At 41.0% G+C, this 18,793-nt stretch overlaps 1 protein-coding gene across 3 annotated transcripts in view; it reads left to right on the plus strand.

Moving 5' to 3' along the window:
• tmtc2b (transmembrane O-mannosyltransferase targeting cadherins 2b) overlaps positions 1–18,793 on the plus strand; it is a 169,511-nt gene that overhangs the window by 124,812 nt on the left and 25,906 nt on the right. For all 3 annotated transcript variants that reach the window (XR_006083616.1, XM_024423883.2, XM_024423885.2), the window contains exons 8-9: positions 8,215–8,336; positions 17,030–17,111. Coding sequence is in view for 2 of the 3 variants with exons in the window: in XM_024423883.2 (XP_024279651.1) it covers positions 8,215–8,336; positions 17,030–17,111 (204 nt within the window). In the remaining variant the exon portion in view is untranslated. The remainder of the gene's footprint in view (positions 1–8,214; positions 8,337–17,029; positions 17,112–18,793) is intronic.

An 18,793-nucleotide genomic window follows, 5' to 3' on the forward strand; every position in this document is an offset into this window, starting at 1 on the left:
AGCCTAACATCCCCATGCGCAATGCCAATTGTCGGCTGTAGTGGTGTAAAGCTCGCTGTCATTGGACTCTGAAGCAGTGGAAACACTCCAGAAGCTGTTCGAGCAGGTGTCCACATACTTTTGGTCATGTAGTGCAGTGGTTCCCAACCAGGGGTACTAAGACCCCCTGGGGTACTTGGTCTATCCACAGAGGGTAAATGTTTATTTGCTTCTGAATCTCAGTCTCTTCAGCTCAGCGAGTGGGTTATTGATCTCGTAGTAACGAGTGACTCCGCTTTCGGATTGCATTACATAGCTACTGCCTTTGGAGGCTGGAAAGTCCCGCCTATTTCATTCGCTGAAAGGCCGGTCACTTGTTAGCAGTATTATACAGCCAAAACATTAAGGAACTGGCAGTCTCTCTCTCTCCTTCTCGCTCCCTATTTTCTTCTATTGAATTATATGTAGCCTAATATTTAAACACTTAGCTAAGTGGGCAGGGGGTAACACATTACATTCTCTCATTTTAATTATAAACTGGGTGGTTCGAGCCCTGAATGCTGATTGACTGACAGCCTAGGTATATCCGACCGTATACCACGGGTATGACAAAACATGTATTTTTACTGTTCTAATTATGTTGGTAACCAGTTTATAATAGCAATAAGGCACCTCAGGGGTTTGTATACTATGGCTAAGGGCTGTATCCAGGTACTCCGCGTTGCATCGTGTGAAGAACAGCTCTTAGCCGTGGTATATTGGCCATATACCACACCCCCCCGTGCCTTATTGCTTAAATATGTAGTTACGCTGTTATAAGGTAGTAAATAAGACAATGGTCATCTATAAGGCATGTATTTTAAGGATCCATAATAAACCATTTATAAAGGCATTTATAAATTGTGTTTAGCATTTATTTATAATTTCTCCCACATTAATCATTAGAAAATTATTTTTGCATTCCCCAATCTAAAGTGAGTGCTATTTATACTTTCTAAATACTTTATAAGTATTTTGAGTAACCAGTTTAATATCACAAAATGATGGCCATGCCATTGGTAGACATTCCTGCAGTACCTGGTAAAAGAACAAGCACACAAAACAGGATGTTCAAGGAAATATATGTACTGTGTGCATGTGTGAATAACTAGCTAACTTACATTGACAAATGTGGGAGTAATAGTTAATACATGGTGTGCAAAGAGTTTGTAAATACCTTTATAAAGTGTTAATTATGGAACCTTGAAATAAAATGTTACCCTAGGATGTTGCTGGGCCCAGCACAGGCAGTGTGGTCTTCTGGTCCTAGTGATGCTAGACACATGTACTGCCAGTTTATTTATATTTTGGCTCTATATTATATACAGTGCCTTCAGAAAGTATTCAAACCCGCTGACTTTTTCCTCATTTTGTTGTGTTACAGCCTGCATTTAACATGTATTAAATTGAGATTTAAACCACATAATGTCAAAGTGAAATTATGTTTTTCAAAATGTTTACAAATTGCAAGCCTAAATAAGTTCAGGAGTAAAAATGATCGTAACAAGTCAGTCACATAATAAGTTGAATGGACTCACTCTTTGTGCAGTAATAGTGTTTAACATTATTTTTGAATGACTACCTCATCTCTTTACCCCACACTTACAGATAATTGTAAGGTCCATCATTCGAGCAGTGAATTTCAAATGTCAAAACACAGATTCAACCACAAAGACCAGAGAGGTTTTCCAATGCCTCGCATAGAAGGGCACATACAGTGGGGCAAAAAAGTATTTAGTCAGCCACCAATTGTGCAAGTTCTCCCACTTAAAAAGATGAGAGGCCTGTAATTTTCATCATAGTTGAAGTGTACCTATGACAGACAAATTGAGAGAAAAAAAATCCAGAAAATATCATTGTAGGACTTTTAATGAATTTATTTGCAAATTTTGGTGGAAAATAAGTATTTGGTCAATAACAAAAGTTTATCTCAATACTTTGTTATATACCCTTTATTGGCAATGACAGAGGTCAAACGTTTTCTGCATGTCTTCACGAGGTTTTCACACACTGTTGCTGGTATTTTGGCCCATTCCTCCATGCAGATCTCCTCTAGAGCAGTGATGTTTTGGGGCTGTTTCTGGGCAACACAGACTTTCAACTCCCTCCAAAGATTTTCTATGGGGTTGAGATCTGGAGACTGGCTAGGCCACTCCAGGACTTTGAAATGCTTCTTACGAAGCCACTCCTTCATTGCCCGGGCGGTGTGTTTGGGATCATTGTCATGCTGAAAGACCCAGCTACGTTTCATCTTCAATGCCCTTGCTGATGGAAGGAGGTTTTTACTCAAAATCTCACAATACATGGCCCCATTCATTCTTTCCTTTACACGGATCAGTCGTCCTGGTCCCTTTGCAGAAAAACAGCCCCAAAGCATGATGTTTCCACCCCCATGCTTCACAGTAGGTATGGTGTTCTTTGGATGAAACTCAGTATTCTTTGTCCTCCAAACACGACGAGTTGAGTTTTTACCAAAAAGTTCTATTTTGGTTTCATCTGACCATATGACATTCTCCCAATCTTCTTCTGGATCATCCAAATGCTCTCTAGCAAACTTCAGACGGGCCTGGACATGTACTGGCTTAAGCAGGGGGACACGTCTGGCAATGCAGGATTTGAGTCCCTGGCGGCGAAGTATGTTAGTGATGGTAGGCTTTGTTACTTTGGTCCCAGCTCTCTGCAGGTCATTCACTAGGTCCCCCCGTGTGGTTCTGGGATTTTTGCTCACCGTTCTTGTGATCATTTTGACCCCACGGGGTGAGATCTTGCGTGGAGCCCCAAATCGAGGGAGATTATCAGTGGTCTTGTATGTCTTCCATTTCCTAATAATTGCTCCCACAGTTGATTTCTTCAAACCAAGCTGCTTACCTATTGCAGATTCAGTCTTCCCAGCCTGGTGCAGGTCTACAATTTTGTTTCTGGTGTCCTTTGACAGCATTTGGTCTTGGCCATAGTGGAGTTTGGATTGTGACTGTTTGGGGTTGTGGACAGGTGTCTTTTATACTGATAACAAGTTCAAACAGGTGCCATTAATACAGGTAACGAGTGGAGGACAGAGGAGCCTCTTAAAGAAGAAGTTAGAGGTCTGTGAGAGCCAGAAATCTTGCTTGTTTGTAGGTGACCAAATACTTATTTTCCACCATAATTTGCAAATAAATTCATAAAAAATCCTACAATGTGATTTTCTGGATTTTGTTTTCTCATTTTCATTGTTGAAGTGTACCTATGATGAAAATTACAGGCCTCTCATCTTTTTAAGTGGGAGAACTTGCACAATTGGTGGCTGACTAAATACTTTTTTGCCCCACTGTATTGGTAGACGGGTAAAAAAAATCTACAGACAATGACTATCCTTTTGAGCAGGGTGAAGTTATTCATTACACTGGATGGTGTGTCAATAAATCCAGTCACTACAAATATACAGGCATCCTTCCTAAATCACTTGCCTGAGAGGAACAAAACCTCAGGGATTTCACCATGAGGCCAATGCTGACTGTAAAATAGTTAGAGTTTAATGGCGGTGATAGGAGGATGGATCAACAGCATTGTAGTTTTATTTATTTATTTCATTTATTTATTTAAAAACTTAACTGACTTGCCAAGTTAAATAAAGAACAAATTCTCAATTACAATGACAGCCTACCCCGGCCAAACCCTAACCCGCATGACGCTGGGCCAATTTAAGCGCCGCCCTACACAATACTAACCTAACATACAAACCGGCCACAATGTGTTGGTGGAAACACCGTACAACTGGCGACCATATCAGCATGCATGATCCCGGCCTGCCACAGGAGTCGCTAGAGCGCGATTGGACAAGGACATCCCGGCTGGCCAAACCTTCCCCTAACCCAGACGAAGCTGGGCTAATTGTGCGCCGCCTCATGGGTCTCCCGGTCGCGGCCTAGATCAGTGCTGTGCCTTAGACCGCTGCGCCACTCGGGAGGTCCCAGCAATTCACTTTTGGTCCTGAATACAAAGTGTTCCTACTTACATGTACAAATACCTTGACTAACATGTACCCCCACACATTGACTTGGTACCAGTAGCCCCTGTATATAGCCTCATTATTGTTATTTTATTGTATTTTTCATTTTTTTTGTAAACATTTTCTTAACCAACAATGCAGTTCAAGAAATAAAGTTAAGGGCTTGTATGTAAGCATTTCACGGTAAGGTCTACACCTGTTGTATTCGGCGCATGTGACAAATACATTTGATTTGATTTTATTTTTATGTTTGGGGCAAATCCAGTACAACACATTACTGAGTTGCACTCTCCACATTTTCAAACATAGTGGTGTCTATATCATGTTATGGCTATAGTTGTAATCGTTAAGGATTGGGGAGTTTTTCAGGAAAAAAAGAAACCGAATACAGCTAAGCACAGGCAAATTCCTAGAGGAAAACCTGGTTCAGTCTGCTTTCACCTGACAACAGGAGAGGAATTCACCTTTCAGCATGACAATACACTGGAGTTGCTTACCATGAAGACAGTGGCAGAGTTACAGTTTTGAGTTAAATCTGCTTGAAAATCAATGGTAAGACCTGAAAATGGTTGTCTAGCAATGATCAACAACCAATGTGACGGACATAAAATAATTATGAAAAGAATAATGAGCAAATGTTGCACATTCCAGGTGTAGGAAGCTCTTAGAGACTTACCCAGAAAGACTGACCACTATAATTGCTATGAAAGGTGATTCTAACATGGATTGACTCAGGGGGTTGAATACTTATTTAATCAAGACATATGTGTTTTATGATACACAATTTTCTTTACAATACATTTTTAAAAATCGATGTTGGCAGAGTGTTTTGAGTAGATCGTTGACAAAAAATGACAATTAAATCAATTTGAATCCCACTTTGTAACACAACAAAATGTGGAAAAAGTCAAGGGGTGTGAATACTTTCTGAAGGTACTGTATGTAATAGTAATTAACCGTTAGGATACCCACAAAATGCTTATTTCTCTAAAACATTTTGCACACATTTGTTTACATCCCTGTTAGTGAGCATTTCTCCTTTGCCAATGTAATTCATCCACCTGACAGGTGTGGCATATCAAGAAGCTGATTAAACAGCATGATTATTACGCATGTGCACCTTGTACTGGAGACAGTTAAATGCCACTCTAAAATGTTAAGTTGTCGTCACACAACATAATGCCACAGATGTCTCAAGTTTTGAGGGAGCATGCAATTGGTACAATGACTGCAGAAAAGTTCACCAGATGTCACGATCGTTATAATGATTGGACCAAGGCGTGTGTAGAGTTCCACATATTTTAATTAATAGAAACTCACCAAACAAAACAAACAAACAAAACGTGACGCTACTGGTGTGCACACAGGCAACTAACTGTAGACAAGATCCCACAAAGCACAATGAGGAAATGGCTGCCTAAATATGATCCCGAATCAGAGACAACGATAAACAGCTGTCTCTGATTGGGAACCATACCACGTCAACATAAACCATTAATCACCTAGATGACCCACCCTAGTCACGATCACTCCCCAACCAACAGAGAATAAACAGCTCTCTATGGTCAGGGCGTGACACCAGAGCTGTTGCCAAATAATTTAATATTAATTTTGGCCTTGCACTGCAGTTCACATTGTAACCGACTTCAGTGGACAAAGGCTCACTTTCGATGGCCACTGGCACGCTGGAGAAGTGTGCTCTTCACAGATGAATCCCGGTTTCAGATGGCAGACAGCGTGTATGGCGTTGTGTGGGCGAGCAGTTTGCTGATGTCAACATTGTGAACAGAGTGCCCCATGGGGTCATGGTATGGGCAGGCAAAAGCTATGAACAATGAACACAATTGCATTTTATCGATGGCAATTTGAACGCACATAGATACCATGACGAGATGCTGAGGCCCATTGTCGTGCCATTCATCCACTCCAATCACCTCATGTTTCAGCATGATAATACACGGCCCCATGTCACCAGGATCTGTACACAATTCCTGGAAGCTGACATGTTTGGGATGCTCTGGATCGACGTGTACGACAGCCTGTTCCAGTTCCCACCAATATCCAGCAACTTCGTACAGTCATTGAAGAGGAGTGGGACAACATTCCACAGGCCACAATCAACAGCCTGATCAAATCTATGCGAAGGAGATGTGTTGCGCTACATGAGGCAAATGGTGGTCACACCAGATACAGACTGGTTTTCTGATCCACACCCCTACCTTCTTTTTTAAGGTATCTGTGATCAGCAGATGCATATCTGTATTCCCAGTCATGTGAGATCCGTAGATTAGGGCATATTGCATTTATTTCAATTGACTGATTTCCTTATATGAACTGTAACTCAGTGAAATCTTTGAAATTGTTTCATATTGCGTTTATATTTTTGTTCAGTGTAGTTAGGCTTTCATAAGGTATTATGAGCCAATGGTCATCTATTAGGCAGTAATTGTTCTTCTTTATCTAATAAATGTGTTTATTCATTCACAACTAGGATGTTGCTGTGCCCAGCACAGTACTATGGGAAAGGATGCTAGGCTTAGCAGAGACAGCTTATAGGTGAGTGCATTAGAAGTAGGAAGAAAAGAGAGACACAGATGTTCCTTAATATGCTGGCTCTCTATGTAATAGCAATTAACACTTAGAGGTGACAGACAGACAGAGTGACAACAGAGGAGAACAAGGAGAAGCACAGATGGACAGAGTGACAGACAGACAGGACGGACAGAGTGACAGACAGACAGGACGGACAGAGTGACAGCAGAGAAGATGCAGAGACAGACTGCACAACAGAGGAGAACAAGGAGAAGCACAGACGGACAGAGTGACAGACAGACAGGACAGACAGAGTGACAGCAGATAAGATGCAGAGACAGACTGCACAACAGAGCGGCAACAGCGGCAAAGTTATAGTGGTGAGTTGTATCTCCAGTGGTGCTTTTACATGTTGTTCTGGTTTTAAACATGAGCTGGTTAAAAAAGGAGGAGGACTTTGTTTCACCATTCGCTGGTACAGTAACAGTTGAGAATTGCTGTACTATAGTGTACTGCAGCCATACTCAACTGGTGGACAACGCTCCGGATCTGGACACAGAACGGGGTCAATACTGACTACGGGTCCCTTCCGCAGTCAGGCTTTTAACTTACTGCTGTTGAGAATAGTACAATAGTAATAGTACAATGCACAAAGTTCAATTTCAATATGGGCAGTTTTCCTCTTATGTCTTATGTATGACAGACCTGCCAGAAATGTCAAGTTGGTCAACTACTGGCCATGTTAGCTAGCTGGGTAAATTAGGTAACCAGCTATCTACATATTGTAGTTATCATGGCGAGATGACATGCCCAGGGGCCTCGACCTCCAGGGTACCCCATTTGATTTTGTTTAGTCACTCAGGTGTCCTGACACACATAACACACGTGCAGTGTTGTGGGCTGGTGTGGCTAAAATGCCAGGGATGGATTTTTGTTCCAGTCCACCCCTGGCCACCTGTTTTTTCTCTCCAGTTTCTTATCAATGGAAATGATTAGCCATAATCCCCCGTGTATTATCTAGCTTCAGTCCTCTAGTTTAGATTACACATCCCGTAATTGGCACTCCTCGCCGAGACATGGGTGTGGATTGAAAAACGAACCATGTTACAAGTTCATGTGAAACCTATCACTGTCACATCCCCTGTCCCTGTATTATTCCTGAGATAATTACATTTAAAACATTGTTTTGGCTTGTGCTTTCCCCATTTACCCAACTGTGTCGTCAGCATTCTTATAACACGTGTGAGGGGCTGGATGAGGTATCAGATGATGTCTGAAGGATCAGGGAGGGTGTTTCTACTCATGTCATCAGCGTTATGTCATCCGATCAGCTCAGGCCAGTCTTAGCAAAGTACGTTAGGCCTGAAGTATATTAGGCCTCCCACAACTCCATCTAACAAACACATGGGGGGTGATCTGAAAATCCACCTTTAGGTTCGATTATTATTTTTACAGGATTGTCACTGAGCAATGTTGTAATGGGTGTGTCCCTGAACATAGTCCTAGTAATAGCTCCATTAGCTAATAAAACCTGAATTTGGTATCGGGTTTCAAAGTGCGCTGGAGTCATGGCTGGCCTTTCTGGATGACTGCCCTAGCTGTCATTGAATGTGTGAGACAATAGGAAGACGTGTTGCTCCTTACCTTTTGACCCAACCCCTCACTTCCCCTCGCAGGAGAGGCCTACATGAGACTGAACAAGCTGACCGATGCCGAGCACTGGTACAAAGAGTCCCTGAGAGCCAAGCCAGACCACATCCCAGCACACCTGACCTACGGCAAACTCCTCGCCCTCACGGTAAGTTGTTCTTCATCATCGTTATTATCTTCCTCTTCTTTCTTATCCTTCTTCAGCTTCGCAAGTAGCCCGAGAGTCTGTATGCAGTTAATCAATGGCTTGTGCATGTGTGCGGGCTTGTGTGAGGATAACATTGAATTTCTCAAGGTGCCCCATCATCCTGTGGCGATAGCTTCCTGATTGAAACCCATGTCATGACCGCCCTGTGTGTTTTTAAGATCTTTTACCAAATCCCCAGACTAATTCTTAACAGGCACTCCATATTGAACCCTAATCAATTTCAACAACAGAGGTTGCAAATGGCTCGAGCTAACTAACCAGCGTCTGAAACCCATTAGCCCTGAGGAATCTCTGTGGAGTGGCTGATCTGATGTGAATCCTCTAACTCCAGACCGTGCTGCCTTCTGTGCCTCATTCTGTGCCTCTGTGCACTCAGATGATATTGACCAAGGTCACGTGGTTGACCCATGTTTGACTAATAGGAGAAAGGCTGGTTTGTGTGCTGCGGGTAGTTCACTCCACAGGGTTCCAGAGTTCACAGGGAAGGGGTCGTGTGGTGCACACAGTGAGCAGTGACAGATCGGGCCCAGGATGGTGAAGATGGCCCCCCTCTCCCCAGGCTGATGCCACTCTCTTCCAGGCAGCAACCCAGCGTCTGGCCCCTGAGGGAGGGACATGAATGTGTTCAACGGTCCTGGGATGGGGATGAGCCCTCTGGAGTGGTTAACTTCTTGATGCAGCCATCCCGTTAGCAGGATCATTTTCGTCAACATCCGCTGAATTGCAGAGCGAATTGCATTGCTTTTTGGCAAAAGCATACCAAGTGTTTATGTAAGGAAATCTCTCTCAGCAGACAAAACATTACAAACAGCTAGCAGCAAAGTCACAAAAGGCAGAAACGCAATAAAATGAATCGCTTACCTTTGATGATCTTCGGATGTTTGCACTCACGAGACTCCCAGTTACACAATAAATGTTCCTTTTGTTCCATAAATGTTTTATATCCAAAATACCTCCATTTGGTTGGCGCGTTATGTTCAGAAATCCAAAGGCTCGAGCGGTCATGACAGGGCAGACGAAAATTCCAAATAGTATCCGTAAAGTTTGTAGAAACATGTCAAACGTTTATTATAATCAATCTTCAGGTTGTTTTTAAAATATATAATCGATAATATTTCAACCGTACAGTAGCTTCTTCAATAGCAGAGAGAGAGAAAATGGCTGTTCCACTCTGTTGCACATGCAAAACGCTGCTGGCAACCAGCCATCCCCCTGACGTGATGTGATCTTTCTCACTATTTTTTTTAAATGGAGGGAAGGCATGCAATGGAACATGGAGCTTTCAAAATAGAAGCCACTTCCTGGTTGGATTTTCGCCTGCAATATCAGTTCTGTTATACTCACAGACAATATTTTGACAGTTTTGGAAACTTTAGAGAGTTTTCTATCCTAATCTGACAGTTATATGCATATTCTAGATTCTGGGCCTGAGAAATAGGCTGCTTCATTTGGGTACGTTTTTAATCCAAACATCAAAATACTGCCCCCTACACTCAACAGGTTTAAAGATGGACCAGGCCCTTCCTATTGGTCTCCCCTCATTTCCAGTGCTTAACCAGAGATTTTTTCAAGTCCCATTAATTTGTTGGGTCAGGACTATCCAGGACAATCAAGATAAATAAATACCCGTTTCCTCCAGCATCTTGATTTCCCCATGATGTCAAGCAAGGAGGCACTGAGTTTTAAGGTAGGCCTTGAAATACATCCACAGGTACACCTCCAATTGACTCAAATTATGTCAAATAGCCTATCAGAAGCTTCTAAAGCCATGACATCATTTTCTAGAATTTTCCAAGCTGTTTAAAGGCACAGTCAACTTAGTGTTTGTGAACTTCTGATCCACTGGAATTGTGATTAAGTGAATTATAAGTGAAATAATCTGTCTGTAAACAATTGTTGGAAAAATTACTTGTGTCATACACAAAGTAGATGTCCTAACCGACTTGCAAAAACTACAGTTTGTTAACAAGAAATTTGTGTAGTGGTCGAAAAATGAGTTTTAATGACTCCAACCTAAGTATATGTAAACTTCCGACTTCAACTGTATGCCAGTTCTGATGACATTTTATTAGAAAAATAATGTATTAAGGAGAAGCTGGAGTATTCAGCATTTAACCTTAAATATATCCATGATCTTACTGTACATGTTGAACAAAACTATGGTGAGCTGAGTAATGTGTTTAAATAAAATTTTTGCAGGTATTTAAGAGAAAAGTTACTTCTTAACCCTTTGACACATACCAAAAAACAAGTGTGATCATTCTACAGTGGTCCCTGCAGCGTACGCTCAAACCGGTGTGATCATTCTACAGTGGTCCCTGCAGCGTACGCTCAAACTGGTGTGATTGGAACACTTATTTAGAACGTCCAGTTTAGATTGACACAACAGTCAGCGTTTGAACTGGCCACATTGTTTTTTCACAGAAACATTTTGCACAAACACAGCCCTTACAAAGCTATGTCCTGAATGTGACCAGTTTGTTTTTGATGGCACTTTTCAGACATATATAGAAGTAGCGACAGCATAACACAATCCACCAAACCCGGAAAATGTAGGTTACATTAGGCCTAGCGCTAACTGTGGGAAAATTGACGTAACACAAGCAGTCATATTTAGCTAACTCTTATAATAATTGAGTAAAACACTTTCTAAAAAAATCTAAAGTAATCAGACGATGGGTAGTTTGTGCCACGATGTTTGTTTTTTCGCGTAATCCAAAGATAAGAAGAGGAGACAAAATGAGTTTGCAGTATGTAATTATATTAAAGGGGATGTGTCATCTACCATCATTCACTTCTGGAGGTTTACTTGAAAGATGAGTGAAACATTCCTTTACCTCATTTTGTTATAACATGTTTGGTCTGACAGACGTTTACGTGACACCCAGAATGCATTGTATAATGTCAACAAACATGGTGCAAAACATAGATTGCAAATAGCTTAGCTCATCATACAAACTTCAAAAAACTATTTTACACACATCTGTCAATGGTTGGTGTAGCTGGTGCATGGAAGTCAGGCGCAGGAGATCAGAGATGAATGGACAAAGCACTTTACTTAGGCAATCATAATACAGAACGCAACCGCGTCACAAAACAAATGCCCACAGAACAAGTGATGCAGCAAAAGTACCGGCTGCCACAAAGCACTGGTAAAACAAAACCGGTAGTAGACCAGCCGGAAGCATGCCAACCTTTACAATAAACCTTGACAATAAACCTAGACAATAAACAATACCCCACACAGACATGGAGGGAACAGAGGGTTAAATACACATGTTAATAGTAGGAGATGTAAACCAGGTGTGCAGGAAGATGAGACAAGACAAAAAAAATGGAAAATGAAAGGTAGATCTGCGATGGCTACGGCGACATCGACCGCCGAACGCAGCCCGAACAAGGAGAGGAACCGACTTTGGAGGAAGTCGTGACAACATCATAGGTGTCCATTACAATAGATGCAATAATCAGAATGCATGATTTGTCACCAGTACTTGAAAATGTAAATAAAACTGTAAATACATTATGCTCCATTCATACTGTATGCTACAGTAGAAACGACAACACTATATAGAGAAAATAAGGCACTTACTTTGATAGGAACGCACACATGTCCAAAGTTATTATTTGTAAGGAGAACAACAATGAAGGCAATGCGAGCACCGGCCAGAAAATGTGCCAGGGGGAAAAAGTTTGTGCAAGACTGCGCAAATGTCTGCATACTTGATCTGGGGAAACACTGGGGATGTGCTTAGGCTCTCATCGAAGAGAGAAGTTTGTCCGGCTCAGTAAAGCCTATCACATTTTGGAACAGTGAATGCATTCTGACATCACATGCATAAAAAAAAAACTTGTGCTGGGGTGACCGTTAGCTGGCACTAATTGGTAAAGATTAACAGAAGCCACTAGACACAATCTCTGAAATGTACATTTGTCACAGCATACACTGGGTGAAAAACACTATCTAAAAGAAGCAGAAAAATGGCAGGCAGGGCAAAACTCACTGAATGACTGGCCACTTTAATAATGGAACACTAGTCACTTAAATAATGGAACACTAGTCACTTAAATAATGGAACACTAGTCACTTTAATAATGTTTAAACAACGTTTACTTTGTGCCTTACAATATATACATATGAATGAGTATTATATTCTACCATATTTTAGTCAATGCCAGTCCGACATTGCTCGATTTAATATTTTTATATTTCTTCATTCCAGTCTTTTACTTTTAGATGTGTGTATGTATTGTTGTGAATTGCTAGATACTACTGCAATGTTGGAGCTAGGAACACAAGCAATTCGCTACACCCGCAATAACATCTGCTAAATATGTGTATGGACCAATTACATTTGATTTGATTTGATAAGGAGTGAGAAGTAGATGTTTTAGTTAAGAAAGGTCTATTGACTTAGAGGAAAGTGGGGAGTTCAGAGCTCAGGGCCGTGTGCCTGGATCTCAGGCAAAGATAGACAATGGCCTCCTTTCTCCTCTGGGTGTAAATTATGGGATGAGGAGAGGAGAGCGCTGTCAGACTTACAGGCTAGCTAACCTTGAGATGATTTTGAAAGAACAGATCATAGTGTAAAATGCAGTGGCTGAACCAGCCCCAGCACACATTTGTATCTAAAACGGCCCAGGTATGTATGTTTATTTATTCGATTTTTTTGCTTTTTGGTCATTGGTTATTGTATTGCTAGATATTATTACTGCACTGTTGGAGCTAGAAACATAAGCATTTTGCTGCACCTGTGATAACATCTGCAAATCTGTGTAAGTCTGTGCTGTCCAGTCAGAGGTCCTAGGTTCAGATCCTGGCAGGGGTTTGTGGGTATGGAGAGGGTTAGTGGTGCATTGGGGGATGTGATTCGCTCGATTATGGTGGAGGATGGTGTCATTCGGAGATATGCACCGTGGTGGTGTGTGTTATTGAACTCAGTCATTCACAAGTCATTTCCGGGCCTAGTGTGATGCAGGCTCCATTCATAATTACCTTGGTGGCTGCCAGAGCGGCAATACACATCTGTTCCGCGTCTGATGTCACCGGGAGATTAGGGGGTCACCACTAACAATAAATACAGTATGTGTGAAAACAGGATATTGCACCTCTATAATGAGTTGACACTGAATAGGAAGTGGATATGGGTGGCAGGGATTTTTTTCATATTATTTCTCCACCTTACCAAACAGCCCCTTCACCAAACAGTCAGAGAGAGAGAGATTCTTCCAAACACTGCAGGCTGTCAGGCCATCCATCAAACATAATTATTATGATGCTTTCTCTCTACTGCTGTTACTGTGTTTACTGCACAGACAGGTTTAGAGCATTGGCTACATATTAGAGGACTTCACGGGTCCAGAAAGTTGGACTCGTTCTGAAATGGTTCTGGGGCTTTCCCACCCAGAAACAATATGCATGAATTAATTTATTTTATATAGAGACCCTTTCTGAACGGACCCGATGACAACTAGATTCATTCTGTAAAGACCTGGTCGGATCCAGACCCGATCCCAGTGAGGGAAACAGCAGAAAAGTCATTTTTTAACCTACTAAATTAACCAGAGCTGATAAAGGGAGAGGAGGGAGAGAGAGGTGCCGCTCTGGCAGATGGGGGAGGGGCCGTATTGTGAGCGAGTAACACGGGGAACAGGGAGGGAGAGACGAGAGACAGCAACCAACCAAGCCGACTCGCGCTATATTAGTTTAGCTGTCATAGCTAGTTTATTTATCATCAAATATGATTACCTGTCTTGACTGCATCAAACCGGGAGAAGATAGTTAAGCTATTAGCTATGCTAATTGAGGCTGCAGTGCATGACCTTTCTCATCCTACAGTTACAAATAAAAACAACTCCATTCAGAGTATTAAGTAGCAGCCTACCTGTTGGCTCTTGGTCGTTGTAGCCTATCCTTCTCCTTTAACTTTTAATTCCGTCTTACATTGATTAGATATCTAGAGGCTCTATGATTATTGCTGTTTTGATGACTTATGATTGGCCAACAACAACAACAACAAGATACAGGTGCCATGCTCCACTCTCTTAAAAAGCAAGAGCAGCAGCATAGATTATAACATTTCCATCTTTCTCTCTACTGCAGATTTCACATTCGAATCTGTACTGGCCCTTCCTTCAGTTAAAGTCAGTTAAAGGAGAAGTTTTATTTTTACAACCAACTCTCTATTTTTGATGTAAAATGACATATTATAGATGGGTCCAGAAACCTTTTTAGTGATTTCACATGTTTTATAGAAACTTACCCCAAACAGCAAATCAGTTCCTCATCCTCGTTGTGTAGTATGGGCCCCCGAAGAAGAAAATACATAAAGAAATGCTCCAAAAACATTCAAATACATCATTTTAGAAATTGCACTATAAGCTCTCACTATAGTGATGCAGGTCTTCACATGAAATTGTGTCATTCCGAAATTCATTCGCAACGTTATATTCCATTTTGTTTCAATACCTCTTCGTCCATATTACAGGTCACTTCCAAAATAAAGGAAACACTTGAGTAAATGAGGGATACAAAGTATATTGAAAGCATCAGGTGTCGGGTATTTGGGTACAGGTGGATCCGTGATGACCTCTACTACTGTCACGCTGACCTTAGAAAGCCTTTTTATTTCTCTATTTGGTTAGGTCGGGGTGTGATTAGGGTGGGCATTCTAGTTTTCCTATTTCTTTGTTGGCCGGGTATGGTTCCCAATCAGAGGCAGCTGTCTATCGTTATCTCTGATTGGGGATCATACTTAGGCAACGTTTTTCCACCTTTTGTTTGTGGGACCTTGATTTTGTATAGGTGCTGTGTAGCATGCAGAACGTTACGTTTGTTTTGTATTTTGGGTGTTCATTTTAAATAAAGTAAGATGTTCGCCTACCACGCTGCACCTTGGTCCAATCCATCTCTAAATGATCGTGACAACTACATACAATCCACCACACTAAATATAGTTTTGATCTGGATACCTGACAGTTGTGAGAGGGAAAGCTGATGGGCTCTAAGTGTTGAAATTATGCAGCTGGATTTCATTCAACAATCTGCTCAGAGAACTCCTAGGACTGATAAGGCAAAGCATGGATTCAAAACATGAGAACATCAATGGAGTCATTTTCCACACATTGCCTGACAACTTTTTATCAGTAAAGAGAGTTCCTCACTTCTCAGTCAAACCTGCAATGTATGTACCTCATACACTGTAGATTCTCTATCAATATTGTGAAATGAACATTAGACTATCCGGGTCCATTCAAAACCACACGCACAATGAGAGCCAGTGCATTAAATTGTCATAACGTGGTTTCCTGCCAGACATTTTGTCTGAACTTGAGTAAACAGAAATATGCTGATGTTATGACTATTCCAGCTGCTCCTCAACTGAGTGCTTTGTACTATTTGTGAATTTGAGTGTGAAAGCATACAGAAATAATGCCTTTCGCACTGGCTCTGTTACTGTCACTTTCACGCCTTGAGCTGCATTAAACATATACTTATTGCTCGTAAAATGTTCCATCACATCAATGAATATTACACTCAAACATTTACACTTGTGGATACTTCTTGAGTTATTGAAGGTCAGCACAGTGAAAAAATGGAGGCATGTATTTATACAGTATATTGATGTGTGTATTTTCTGTAATTTCTGTCATTTAGGGCTCATCTGTAAAAGAGACCTTGGTCTCAGTATGATTCCCTGATAAAGTAAAGGTGAAATAAAATCCATATCGGATTGCAGTGTTTAGATAAATGGCTTTTTTTTTAAAGACTTTTTAATTCAAATGTAGGAATTGTCTTCTTTCATTCTATATAATGGAATGCATAAACATAATTTATTATAGTTACTGGCATATGTACTGTAAAATTAAGGGTGTCCTTGCAGCTTTTTTTTAAACATAATTTAAAATGCTGTGGCATTTCTTATATTTAGATTTCTATAGGCAATGATTGATAACTGGCATTATGTTTATAGAATATAGATGTATTGTTGATCAGAGTGCAGCTGATACACAGATGAGACCAGTGTTATGTGCGTGAGACAGAGAGGCAGCTGTGCTGGCTGGAGCCTCTGTGTGTTAGCAGTGATTTGGTCCAGCTCTCTGAGGCCCCCGGGGGGCTGGCTCCTCTGGGCCCCAATCTGTCACTGCTGCTGCTGCCCCTCATCAGGCTCGAGTAACCCAGCATGCCTCTCCACGCCCTCTCTCAAGATCTATGTCTCTATGTCGTACTGCGTGTGTGTGTGTGCAGTTGTATGTGTGTGTGTGCATGTCTGTTGGGTCTCGCTCTCTCAGCTACAGTAGTTTGGCCACACACAGCGCTTTTGCGGTCATACAAGTGTTATTTGTACAGATAGAAGTGTGTTATGATTAAATGCTCAGACCAGGCAGTCAACTGTGCCAAGCATGACATTGTGTACTTTGAGATTAAATCTTTCGTAGGATGACACAAGGTGTTAAAAGAATAATGTAGTTACATGTGTTTTATGTCTTCTTATTAAGATTTAATGTTACAGTTAGTTTGTGGCTTGGCAAAAATCAGCTCTGACATGTAAAATTATGTTTTTATATTGAAATTGACGGCATAGCAACGGCAAAAAATAGTAACAATGTATCTAATTAATCTCCCTTCTTAGGGTCAGAAGACCGGAGCAGAGAGGTACTTTCTGAAGGCCATCCAACTAGACCCCACTAAAGGAAATTGCTATATGCACTATGGTAAGTGGTACAGTTTGGGGGTTTTGGGTTTCTTTTGATTTACCAAAATGATATAAAGGTTATACTGTATACTAAGGTTAATCTTCTGACATGCCATTGGCCACATTGAACCAACCAAAAAGTGTACTTTTGCACTACAACAAATAATATCTGTATGTTACACTGTTCTGACCTCATTCAACTCATGAGTTGAAATTCAAATTGAATTGGCCAAACTCCACAGGATGTAGAATTTTTATTTTGAGTTTGAGTGGCAGGAAGTAGAATTGAATTCAGTGCAATTCAAAGAAATTCCACTCAGTCATAAAACATGAGAGTTTCATTAAATCTGACAGGTCACACTTCCAGATACCAAAGAATAAATAACTTTTCTCTGGAAACAATGTTCATATGCTCTTTTAACCTTAGTGCTTAGAATAGACAAGTATATTTCCACCAACCATTTCATTTGTTTGGCTTCTTTTTGAAAGCATCGGGGTCAACTTGAGGGTTAATGAAGTATTTTTCCCTCCATATTGAACAAAATCTAAGTGATTATTGAAATATAATAACTTAGAATATTTGCTTACAAGTTTTGTTTTCCTTCATCATTCAGTTTAAGAGTTTGTCCTGAAAATCATTTTTTTCAACAATACTGTATGTATATAACGACATGTTTGATGTTTTATGTACAAGATGGATATTTTTATAGACTAGACCTAATATAGAATAGAAGCGATATTTGAGGTAGAATAGAAGAGGTATTTCCTTTAATTCTAATTCAAAATTGCAATTCTGTATCCTGTTTACTACTTGAATTGGATTTATAAAAAAATATATTTAAAAAAAATCTGAATTGAGCCCAACCCCGAGAAAAAGTCATTTCTCAGGACCACTCTCTCTTGTGGGTTTTTGAACCAAAGCCTATCCACAGAGACACACACACACACACACACACACACACACAAAGACACACATCTTGACTGGATCCCTTCCAGGTAGTTAGCAATGCTGGCTGACCTCTCTTCCTGTATTAAGGTTGTGTACGTGGCTGGTTGGGGAGGATAGCGTGAGGGAATATTCACACTATTGACCAATGAAGATAAACCCCAATTTCCTCACATTGTTCTCAAATATGACATGTGCACAGATGTGGAAAGAAGGAACGTGACAGTTGACATGTCTTTTCTGCTGAACACCATTTGATCTTACGAGAAACAACCAATTTGATCTCTACTAAGGTCACTTCAAGTGTCCTCTTTGAAATGTGGGTTTGAGAGCGAGTGCCAGCAGAAGAATTTGTGGTAATGTACCGTGTGATCAATCTTTCGTAAAAATGTCTTGATATTTTAAGGAACAGCTTTCACTTATCCTTAACCACTCCAATGAAACAAGCGTTGACATATTGAAATCTATTCCCTGCCATAGCAGTGTTTCTAACATGGAGGTGCTCTGCAGTACATTGGAAATCAGTCAGTGCCGAAGTGGTCTCTCCTTTACCTAAGACCTGTAGCAGCAAGGTCTACATTTCATCCGCAGCTATGTAGGAAAATATGCTTGGTTTCCACCAGTGGTCTGGGAGCATTGTACAGTAGTGGAGCTCACCAAAACCAACAGGCTATTAATTCCTCCACAAACCTGACCCTCTCCGAGAGGTCCGACCCCAGTTCATGCCCCCATCAGGGATCCACACTCTAGCCTCA

Source organism: Oncorhynchus tshawytscha, linkage group LG06, assembly GCF_018296145.1.
Source record: "Oncorhynchus tshawytscha isolate Ot180627B linkage group LG06, Otsh_v2.0, whole genome shotgun sequence".
Taxonomy (NCBI): Eukaryota; Metazoa; Chordata; class Actinopteri; order Salmoniformes; family Salmonidae; genus Oncorhynchus; species Oncorhynchus tshawytscha.